Below are 11,552 nucleotides of genomic sequence, written 5' to 3'. Positions count from 1 at the left end.
CTTGGCCAGATCCCTCTAACACCTTTTAAATGCAATAATCGTAGCGAGTTAAATAATTTAATTCAAAACACCCGAATTCGAAATACAATGTCGGGACAGGAATGATATTTTATCTGAATTGGGAGATAATTTTGAATTACCAGTTGATTATAACACGGCTGATTATTTCGCGGAATCAAACGCTAGGAACGAACAACATAACAGCCCGGGTTTAGATTTGCTTGCCAATGATTTTGAGTTACCAACCTTATACAACACTGATATTAACAAGGATATGAGTCCACGCCTCGCCCCTGACGATTCCAACGGAATTTATTCTATTGATCAATTCCCGTTTTCAGACCATAACTGGTTGACACCCGCTCGTGAAATATCTGACACGAGCGAGTCAGACTTATCGCGACACGGCGTACTCACGCCTGATAATACGCGACTAGAATCCAATGCGGTAGAGAGAATAAAACTGGAAAATAACTCGGCTAGGAGCGAAGAAGAAAAAATTTCAAAGTTGTCTACGAGCGCTCCGGAGGACTTTGAATTTTTAAACTCGTTTACGGAGAGCCTATCGCCATCTATCGGTCGAAAGAGAAAGATGGAGGATTTTAACGTTAAATCAAACGAGTCTGATACAGGTTCTAGCAATGATACATCTCCGGGAAGCAAATCAATTCGGTTAGAGCCTATAGGTTCGCCAAATAACGCGAAACGGGAAACAAGGTGGTCAGGACATGATACTGGTTTCACATCTAACGCCGATACATTATCAATAAGCGAATTCGTTAGTATAAACGCGTGTAACAATGTTTATATGGACCATAACGCGTCTCAGCCTGTTAGTATTCAGGGCTCACCCGCATCAACTGTATACCCTGATGAGGATGATAATTCTCAATCCGTACGGGCCGTAAGCGGTTCAACACCATCTCTCATACTGTCCGCTATGTTTGAAAATTCGAGTACCTCGCCTAGTAGTTCTTCAGGCTCTAATGAATGTATATCTAGTGATAGTTCGAATCATTCACCATCACCACCGGCGCAGCAGCCCCAACATGGCATTCCTGCGCTAATTATTGTAAATTATGTTGCCGGGCTATAAATTGTCAGGGTGACTTAATTCCGTGCCCACAATGTTTGCGATCGTTCCGTGGTAAGGATTGCTTCGACGCCCACTTGCAGTCCACGTCCACTAGCGAGCCTCTTTGCGCTAAAATAATGTTTTGCAAAAAATGTCACAAATACTTGGATTACCGGTATAGGAATACTTTACATCAATGTTACGAAGTCTACTGCGTTATTTGCAAAGCTTACAACCCCTACCCTCATCTTTGCTACGTCCAGCCTATAAAGGAATCTCATACCGACGTGGCAATTCCGAGAGCCAGGGGGACATTTCAAAAGCCGAAATATATATTTATATTTTATGATATCGAGAGTATTCAAAACAAACGCAGCAAGAACAACACTATGGCATACGAGCATGAGCCGTTTCTACTGGTTTCGCAAATGGTCTGCGGAGAATGTATCGATGAGAAAGATTCGAGCTACGTTTGCGCCGTGTGTGTTCGGTATAGCTCTCGGCAGCGAATCTTTTTAGGCGAAGGCGTAGTGAACCGATTCGTAGAATACCTACAGACACTAGCCGATATAAAAACGATTTACTTACTAGCGCACGCGGCCAAATGTTACGATCTGCAATTTGTTTTTAGATCTATTTTGAAAGTGGATAAAAAGGTCTCTCCGTTTAGCATTATAAACGGGACAAAAATTATATTTCTCAAATGTTTTAATTTTAATTTTTTAGATTCTTACTCGTTCTGGCCAATGGCTTAATCTAAATTTAGCAAGACCTTTGGTTTAGGGGCCTCATCGACAAAAGGGCGGTTCCCCCATCTATTGTTTAACTGCGTCGAAAACAATTTCCACCCTGAGAAACCCGAGCAGACCAACTATACTACCGCCAAGGGTGACCCTTTCCCGCCTTTGGAAGCGTACGGTGTTAATCAACTTGGTTTAAACGAGCGAAAAGAGTTAATGCAATGGGCGTGGATTTGACTTGGTAAAAGACGCTATAGAATACTGTAAGAGCGATTGCAACATTCTTAGGCTCGGCTGTAGCGTTTTCCGGAAAGAGTTTATGGAAATATGTAACGCAGACCCCTTTAGGATCGCCATTACTCTACCCGGCGCGTGTAATTACATTTTTAGGAAAATTTTTCTAAAACCAGATACAATAGGCATTATACCTTCAAATGGCTATAGACTAACCGATCGACAGTCGGTTAAAGGATATAAATGGTTAGCGTGGGAAGAGAAGAGACGGGGAATAAGAATAGAAACCGGTATGCGTGCTAAAGAATTAAAAGTCGGTGGTATTAAAGTTGACGGTGTTTACGGCAATGAAATTTATTTTTTCCAAGGCTGCTCTTTTCACGGTTGTCCAACGTGTAAGAAAATAGGTCGTGATGCCCCGATACACAGTGACCCTAATGTCACGTATAATCACCGTTATCTACAGACTCTCAAATCCGTCGAAATTCTAAGAAAAATGAACAAAACAGTGACGGAAATGTGGGAATGCCAGTTCGATTGTATAGCCAATGACCCAAAAAACAAGACATTTTTCGAGGCCGTTACGAGGAAAATCGTTTCACCGCTCAATCTGCGGGACGCGTTTTACGGCGGTCGGACTAACGCTACGCGTCTATACCTGAAAATTACCGGGCTTGATCGTATATTTTTCGGAGACTATTTCATTGTACCCATCGGTAAATCTCTACGCTAAAGTCCCAGTTGGGCACCCGAAAGTGCTGATCGATCCGGAAGATTTACAATCTCTAGATTCTATAGAGGGTTTGGTTAAATGCCGAGTTCTGCCGCCCCCTAAACTATTCCACCCTGTTCTCCCTATGCACGTGAATGGTAAGCTGGTGTTTTCGCTCTGCCAGCGTTGTAGCGTAGAAATGAATCAGGAGACTTGTCGCCACGACGACCCCGATAGAGCTTATATCGGTACTTTCGTTTCGGACGAATTAAAACTGGCCGTCAAAATGGGCTACAAGGTTTTGGAGATATACGAAGCGTGGCATTACGAGACTACGACTTGTTACGACGTAAAAACGGGCGAGGGGGGACTATTCGCGGCTTACATCAAAACGATGTATAAAATTAAAGCGGAAGCTAGTGGTTTTCCACCGGGTGTTAATACCGACGAGGAAAAGCGGAAATACGTCGAAGATTTTGAAAAAGTCGAAGGTATCAAACTAGACTTTGACAAAATTGAATACAATGCCGGTCGGAGAAGCGTAGGAAAACTCATGGCTACATCGTTTTGGGGTAAGTTAGGCCAACGTAACAATTTGGTCAAGACAGAAGTAATTCGCGATAGAGAATTTTTTTTAGAATTTTTCAACGACCCCAATATTGAGCGTAAAAGGGTATTGCCGATTGATGACGACACTATTTTACTCAAATGGGAACACTTAAAAGAAATTGATCCGGCTCTGAAACACGTAAACGTCGTTTTGGCTTGTTACACCACCGCCTTCGCCAGGATGAAATTGTACGAGGTCCTGGATAAGCTCGGAGAGCACGTAATTTATATGGATACGGATTCAATCATGTATCACAGCCCTGGCGGTCATAAACTATTAGAGGAGGGACCCTACTTAGGTCAAATAGCCGATCAATTATCGGAATACGGCCCAAATTGCTATATAACCGAGTACTGTAGCGGGGGTCCTAAGAACTACGCGTATAAAGTATTAAACCCCGACACCGGTGAAACCCACGAGGTTATTAAGGCTAAAGGACTCCGTCAGAATTATTCTACTAAAAATAAAATATCTATGAACTCCTTGAAGGGAATGATGGGGATAGATGTTGACGCTCCTACTCTACCGATTGAAATCCCACATCACATTTGTCGGTTAAGAGATCACACGGTAGTAACCGTTAAACAAGTAAAAAAGTATAGACCAGTCGTTAACAAATTACGAGTAATCGATAACTTTAAAACTCTACCCTTTGGCTACCAAGAATGGAGAGAATGAACTATCAAAAAAAAAATCGCGCGCGAAGGTCATATGCGAGGGGTCATACGCGAGAATCGCGATCGCGCTAGACTTTTTACGCGATCGCGATATTAAATTTTCGCGGCGGCGGGCTGCCCTTAATTTTTTTGAAATAATAATAATATCAGTTAATGAATAATAATAATAATAATAATAATAATAATGGGTTGATAAAAAATGTTAGGGGGGACGCTGGCACTATGATGATGAAAGAACTCCGGTGGTGTGGTCTCTGGTACTAGTTACACCGGGTTATAAATTCTGAGTGTCTATGCGACAGTGTAAAAAAAACTGGGGGTTAACTATAGAATTAAAAAAAAATAAATAAAAAATTTAAAATTAAAAATTTTTTTTTTTTAAAAAATGGGGAAGTAGTTGAGCTACAACCAGTGTCATTCGGTGTTGAATATCGTTAAACGAAGTAAGTGGAAATGGCAGTATCAGTATACGGGACAACGACTTGACGCGATAGAAGGGTAATAGGGTGTAGACGCGAAAACGATTATACCTTTAAACTAGATCGTAAATGGTTATAAGAAAAATCGCGCACCAAAATTTTTACGTTAAAAAGCAATGACCTTTCGCGCGCTATTCATTTAGTATTTAATCTTTAGTCATGTTACCTCTTTACGGTCCGTTCTCTCTAATTATTAGTGGCCCTTCGGCTTCTGGGAAGACTTATCTGGTAGAGCGCTTGATCAAACATCGTTATCAAATGATATCACCGCCTCCATCAAAAATATTCTGGCATTATGACGGCATGAAAGACTTTGTGATTTTCCGAGAAGGGGTTCCGGAACTCGACGATTACCATGGTAATGATCGCGGACGATCTTATGCACGAAAACAACGGGCAAATCGGAGCGTTCTTCACGAAAGGAGTGCACCACAGAAATCTAAGTTTCATCTTCATTACACAGAATATTTTCCCGAAAAATAGAGAATCTAGGGAGATTTCCATCAACGCGCAATATATTATATTATTGAAGAATCCGCGGGATCAGCTTCAACCTCAAATATTATGCCATTGAAGCGTATTTGGACGCTACCAAAAAACCCCACGGGTATATTCTTATAGACAATAGGCAACAGTGTCCTGACGAACTCAGGTTACGAACGGATATTTTCCCTGGTGAAACGGAAATAGTCTACGTACCCAAGAAAAAGAAAAACGTAAAAAACTCGGTGCAAAAAGATAACCCCGTACCATTTAGTTAAAATGCCTAAACTGGTTGCGACGCATAAAGATTTTCTCTCCGCTCTCGCGAAATCGAATCGTAAACAACGACGAGCGTTCCTTGAACACGCTTCTAAGCCTCTTATAGACGCCATCTCCGAGTGTTGTTACAATACGTTAATTGGTAACTTAAAATTAACCCCGGCGCAGAAACGACAACTCTGTAAACATAGAAAATCTCTTCGACAAATAGCGTCCAAGAAATTAGCTTGGCGTAGAAAGAAATCTATTTTAGTTCAACAGGGCAACGGAATCTTAAGTTTTTTAATCCCCACTGTTTTATCTGCTTTAACTGGTATTCTAGGTTGAATACATTTTTAAATAAAAATGTACTCGCAAAAATTAGCGTTAGTCCCCGCTGACACTTAAGGTGTAAATTCGAGTGTCAGGGATTCACCCGTTTTCCCCCACCCTCTCGGTTCATCCATCGGAGGGTTAAATACTGATATGTACGAGGTACTCAATTCTAATATCGACGATCGTGATAAAGTTAAACTTTTTCCACAAATGTTTCAACGTTATCAAAACATTCACCATCTCTCGACTAAGCCAGAAAATAAAATAAAAATTGGACAAGATAGCGCGTTTTTAAACGTCATTCCGATAGAGTTTAGGGCGAGCGCGAAACAGCTACTGAAACAATTGGTAAGTTTAAATCGAGTTTCGTGGTCTTCCGACGGTGAGTTGTTCATTGACGATAAACCGATTCCCGGGTCAGACATTGCCACTTTGGTAAGCTACGGCGTTGGAGCCATAAACAACAATCAGGGTGACGCGCCCTCCTATTGGCTGGTCGGAGTTCTCGTCTTTAATACCCTCGCCGCTAGTGCAAATATCGTCGTCCGCTAATCCAGTTAGCGTTAAAAAGAAAAAAACTGTCGCCGATAATAAAACGATTTAAAAGAGCTTCGATCGTCAAATCACCCATCAGTATAAAACCTAGAACCTTATCAAGCGGTTTCATCGAGAGAACTCTTAAATCTTACGCTAAGAAGAATACGAAGAAGAAGAAGTCAGCCCCCGTAAAACAACAATGGGCAGAATTCGGAACACCGTAGCTAGTCTTCAATAAGATTTACTACGATTCTAAGCACCCTGCCAGCCACGACTAATCTGTATTACAACTTGGTGTCTAACCCCCCATGACTCTCGCGCTATACATCAAGGTGCGTATCGATATTTCCAAATTTTGTGTCTTGTTATTGTTATTATTATTATTATTATTATTAATATCCGGTATCATTTCTTGGTGGGGTAAACAACCATGGAACGAATTCGGAATCACGAGCTCGTCTTGAAGAAAATTTACTACGATCCAAAGCATCCGGCCAGCTACGGCGGGGTGGCTAAGCTATACAACGCCGTTAAAGAAAAGGGGATTTCCAGAGAACAAGTCGTAAACTGGTTGTTTACTCAAGACTCTTACACGATACATAAAGGTGCGTATCGAAATTTTAAAAGAGATAGAGTCTTTGTTACTAATATCGGGGATCAATTCCAGATGGATTTGGCTGATATGCGAGATATTGCAAAATTCAACTCTGGTTTCAACTATCTACTCGTGTGCATCGATACGTTTAGCCGAAGAGCCTGGGCTATCCCCATAAAGTCCAAAAAAGGGGAAGACATCGTAGAAGCCACCAAGAAAATTTTCGCCGATCTTACGCCGCTAAAAATTCAGACTGATAAAGGAACCGAGTTTCTTAACAAAAATTTTCAAGACTTCCTTAAAAGTAAAAACGTTAAATTTTTCACGAGCGAGAACGACGATATTAAGGCTTGTATGGTTGAGAGATTTAATCGAACTCTGAAATCGAAGATGTACAAATATTTCACGGGTAACAATACGTATCGGTATTTGGACGTCCTACCTGATTTGCTCCAGAGCTATAACACCACTATCCACTCAACTATTAAGATGGCCCCCTTAGATGTCAACCCCGACAACGTACTGAAAGTTTTTAAAACGATATATATGAAACAGGGGAAAAAACGACCCAAAAGGCGACGGCCTAAATTCAAAACCGGAGATCATTGTCGAATGAGTAAAAACAAGGGGAAGTTCGAGAAATCTTACCCTGGTAATTGGTCGAAAGAAGTTTTGAAAATTGTCCGGGTGGTGAAGGCCGACCCGCCTCTTTATATACTCGAAGATCTCGCGGGTGAACCGATAAAAGGAAGATTCTACGAGGAAGAATTATAATCTGTGGCGAAACCCGAAGCGTACCACATCGATAAAATACTAAAGACGAGAAAACGAGGAAGCCAGACAGAATACCTAGTTAGTTATATTGGATACCCACCGAGTATGTATTTGACATTGCCGTCTAACGCGAGTATGAAGATAAACAAGGACAATACCATGGCCTCGTATACGACCAGGTTAGCGAAACCCGTAGAACTGGACGGAGATTGGGAATGTGCCTTAACTGAGATTAACTATACTAGCGCCTTCTTTAACCTCCACCAGGGCGAAAACACTATCGAGTTTTTGATTACGGACGACATCACACTTCCTCCCGATCGAATAAGACACGAGGCTGCGTTGGGGAATGCGCTTGGAATATACCGTTCTCAAAAACGTAATAAGATAACAAAAAAAATTGAAACTCAATCCGATGAACCAGTCCGCGACAATACGCGAGACGAGGACTCGAATATCGATGATTTTTTCGTCGATGATCCTTTCTTAGACGATGTTATAGCAAACGAGCCTTTCGTAGACGATAAAACAGAGGACAAAGCGCCGGTGTCCGTTGTTGTTCCGATAAACACGGCGATAGATAACAAACCGGTCACGGTTGATACGACGGAATCAGGCATACCCGTTAAATCAGTCGCGAACGCACCAACCAGTAACGCGCCCGTAGACGATCAAACAAGTGAAACGATCGAGATCGATAAAAAACGTGTAAAGCTTGATTTCGCAGAATACCAAGACGAGGCGCCTTTTGGGACTATCAATAAACGTGTTAATCAAGGTGGTATTCAACGTAAAAAGAAACCGCCAGAGAAAACGGAACTTACTATTGACAATTCTATAAAATTATCCGAAGTAAATAAATGTGCACCTAAATTGACGGGGTCGTATCATACATTCAAGATACCTTACGGGCACTACACTTCCATGGGACATTTAGTGGAGAAGATTAACGGGAGATGCCAAAGCGTGTTAAAAGAATTGAAAACGTCTTTTCAATACAACGAGGTTACAAGATTCGTCACGCTGAAACCCACGAAAGTTCCGAATACAATTATTCAAATACATAGGAGTCTCGAAGCGATCCTCGGGTTTAAACAGGGGGCCTTCGATCTTAAATATGGGCAACGTGGTAATAGACCCTCCCGGATCACGGTGAATGAGCCCAAGCAGTTGTTCGTGTATACTGACGTGGTTGAAGATCAGATTATTGGTGATACGTTAGCCCCACTCGTCAGAATAGTTCCCGTAGAGGGTTCTTTTGGTAACAATGTTGGCAAGATATTCGATATGCCGCATTATGTACGAGTTTCAAAGAGGTATTTCGATACAATTAGCGTGCATATAATGACGTCGCGGGGTAAACCGGCGCCATTCGCATTCGGATCTTTGACTGTTAAACTACACTTTAGAAGGAGAAGAAATGCCTAAACCAGATATTCTGGATGAAAGGGTGTCGTGTCCCTACAAGAATTATTATCTCAATCCGGAGGGGCCGTGTCTCATTTCTTTCAAGGAACCCCTATCAAAAAGGACACGGTCTCGGTAGTTTGTTTTCGGGGTTGTTTCGATGGGCATCACCCTTCCTAGTTAAAGGCGCTAAGTATGTTGGAAGACAAGCGCTGGGCGTAGGGAGTAAAATTCTAAACGAAGCCGTCGCGGGGGAAAACATCACAACTTCCGCTAAAAGACGTTTCGGCGAGGCTATACAAGGTATTACAGGCCAGAGTGGTTCGGGTCGAAGACGAATTAAAAGAAGAAAGAAAACTACTACCAGCCGAAAAAAAAATCTACAACCAGTCGACGAAAAGCCACGCCTCGACGAAAAACTAGAAAAAGGGTGACTAACCGGAAACGTGGCTCATTAGCTCGAAAGACTCGTAGACTACAAGTGCGCGATATTTTTTCCGTAACCTAAAATAACAAAAAAAAATGTATAAAGTAGAAGCTCTAAAATCAGAATTGGATCTATTTGCGACGAAACCAGTTCAAACCGGTGTTGAAAGCGCGACTACGACGTTTTATAGACCAATCTCGACTCTTAAAAACGATTCTCAAATCGAATTCTGTATTCCAAAATCGGCTGAATATACCGATTTGGCATTGACTCTACTTCATATCAAATGTAAAGTCACGAGAGAAAACGATGCGAATATAGACCCCAACGCCCGAATAACAATATGTAACAACTTTATGCATAGACTATTCGACCAGATCGAAATTTTTCTGAACGATCACTTGATTACCCCCTCCGCCAGTCGATATTGTTACATAGCCTATCTGGAATCGCTTTTGAATTACTCCAACGTGGCGAAGGAATCGCATCTTACTAGCTGTATTTACGCTAAAGACACCGCTGGCAAGTTTGACGAAGTACTAAATAACCATGGAAATAGAGACAGACAAGCGTTTATGAAGGAATCAAAGGAAATGAGTTTAACCGGAGCAATATACGCCGACCTTTTCAATATACCCAAATATCTTTTAAGCGGGATGGAAATTAAAGTGAGATTCTCCCGAACCAAACCATCCTTTGCTCTTATCGGGGAACCACCACTGAATGTCGATAATTTCAGAATCTCCATAACCGACGCGGCTTTAGAAGTAAGAAAATGCAAAATTAGCCCGAAAATAATAATCGCCCACGAACTCGCTCTACAAAAAGCCACCGCCAAATACCATTTCACCAGAACAGAGGTTAAAACGCACGTTTTATTGAATGGGGTATCAAATACGAGCTTGGATAACGTGTGGCTCGGAACTCTTCCTCAACGTGTTATTATCGGTTTAGTTTCCCACCAAGCGTGTTCCGGAGATCTAAGTAAAAACCCATATAATTTTCAACCGTTTGGGTTAAACTTTTTGTCGTTATACGTCGACTCGGAAGCGGTTCCATCCAAACCCTTCCAACCCAAGTTTTCAAGAGGTCAATTTGCACGTGAATATTATTCTCTATTTACCGGTACTAACATCCATTTTAAAGACGACGGAAACAATATATCGTTATCCGAATACGATAAGGGCTATACGCTATACGCCTTCGACATAACACCCGATCTCTCGGCCAGTGACAACTCGCATTGGAACCCTGTAAAAAGAGGTCAGCTTCGTTTAGAGCTAGGATTCGAGACCCCATTGACCCAATCAGTCTCGGTCATTGTTTACGGAGAGTTTCACAGTTTAATGGAAATTGACAAAGATCGCAACGTTGTCGTTGATTATTAAAAAAAAATGAACACTATCGAAATTAATAACGCGCTTGGGCATGTCCCCGGCTATAGGGGGGCATTTCCCTGCGATAGACTACCAGATCGTATTTCTACATATCCCGCTTCGTTAATTATCAACCTCGACCCGCATAACGGTCCGAGCTCTCACTGGGTCGCTATATATCTCGACGGTTTCGGTCGGGGGGTATATTTTGACAGTTATGGTATACCTCCAACCCTCCCAGAGATTAAACGCTTCCTCGCCGAAAATTCTACGAAATGGAAGTACAGCAGGCGTCGATTACAAGCCCTGACAAGTCAAGTTTGCGGGCAATATTGCGTTCTTTACGTATTGCATAGATACAGCGGGAGGAGTCTCGAATCCTTCACGGATAGGTTCACGAGGAACCAATTGAAAAACGACGCCCACGTGGTGTACCTTTTTAAAAAAGGAAGTAAAACCAGAATCAAGAGTCGTTGAGAGAGTCATATTAAACATGCACACATCAGCGGTGGTTGTGGACTTTGAATTTTTGCTCGGAACGAGAAAAGAATTAGTAGTAAAAGAACTCGCCGTAGCCACCGTCGCTGAAACACCGATCGTAAAAAGTTTCGTTTTTAAAGCCCCCTATCGTTACCGCGATCTACCTGACAGTGTAATACGCCAGAATTGGTGGGTGATAGACAATTTACAGTGTTCTCCTAGAAGGAGTCGAGCGCGTGTATCTTAAAGGAGGGGAGAAATGCCTCTTTCTAGGGAGACTTACGCGTACTCGCGCTTCGGTTTTCGAACTAGGAGAGAGAGGATGTCCGAAGGCCAAGGACATAGCCACGGA

The 11,552-nt window shown here is 42.1% G+C and overlaps 2 protein-coding genes across 2 annotated transcripts; both read left to right on the top strand.

The window, feature by feature from the left end:
- Window positions 1–2,960: 2,960 nt before the first annotated feature.
- On the top strand, window positions 2,961–4,049 carry LOC149926307 (uncharacterized). Its single transcript, XM_090157658.1, has one exon. The coding sequence runs from the start codon at window positions 2,961–2,963 to the stop codon at window positions 4,047–4,049; it is 1,089 nt and encodes a 362-aa protein (XP_090013784.1).
- Window positions 4,050–9,439: 5,390 nt separating this feature from the next.
- Window positions 9,440–10,732, top strand: LOC149926306 (uncharacterized protein F54H12.2-like). Its single transcript, XM_090157657.1, has one exon. The coding sequence runs from the start codon at window positions 9,440–9,442 to the stop codon at window positions 10,730–10,732; it is 1,293 nt and encodes a 430-aa protein (XP_090013783.1).
- The last annotated feature ends 820 nt before the right edge of the window (window positions 10,733–11,552 follow it).

The sequence above is a fragment of the Leiobunum rupestre genome, chromosome 9, assembly GCF_980474605.1.
Source record: "Leiobunum rupestre chromosome 9, qqLeiRupe1.1.hap1, whole genome shotgun sequence".
NCBI lineage: Eukaryota > Metazoa > Arthropoda > Arachnida > Opiliones > Sclerosomatidae > Leiobunum > Leiobunum rupestre.
Note: the sequence above shows the minus strand (reverse complement) of the source record. Positions and strands in the feature narration are given on the sequence as shown.

Coding starts and splice junctions, on each gene's coding strand:
- LOC149926306 (XM_090157657.1), top strand. CDS start 9,440: ATGTATAAAGTAGAAGCTCTAAAATCAGAATTGGATCTATTTGCGACG.
- LOC149926307 (XM_090157658.1), top strand. CDS start 2,961: ATGAATCAGGAGACTTGTCGCCACGACGACCCCGATAGAGCTTATATC.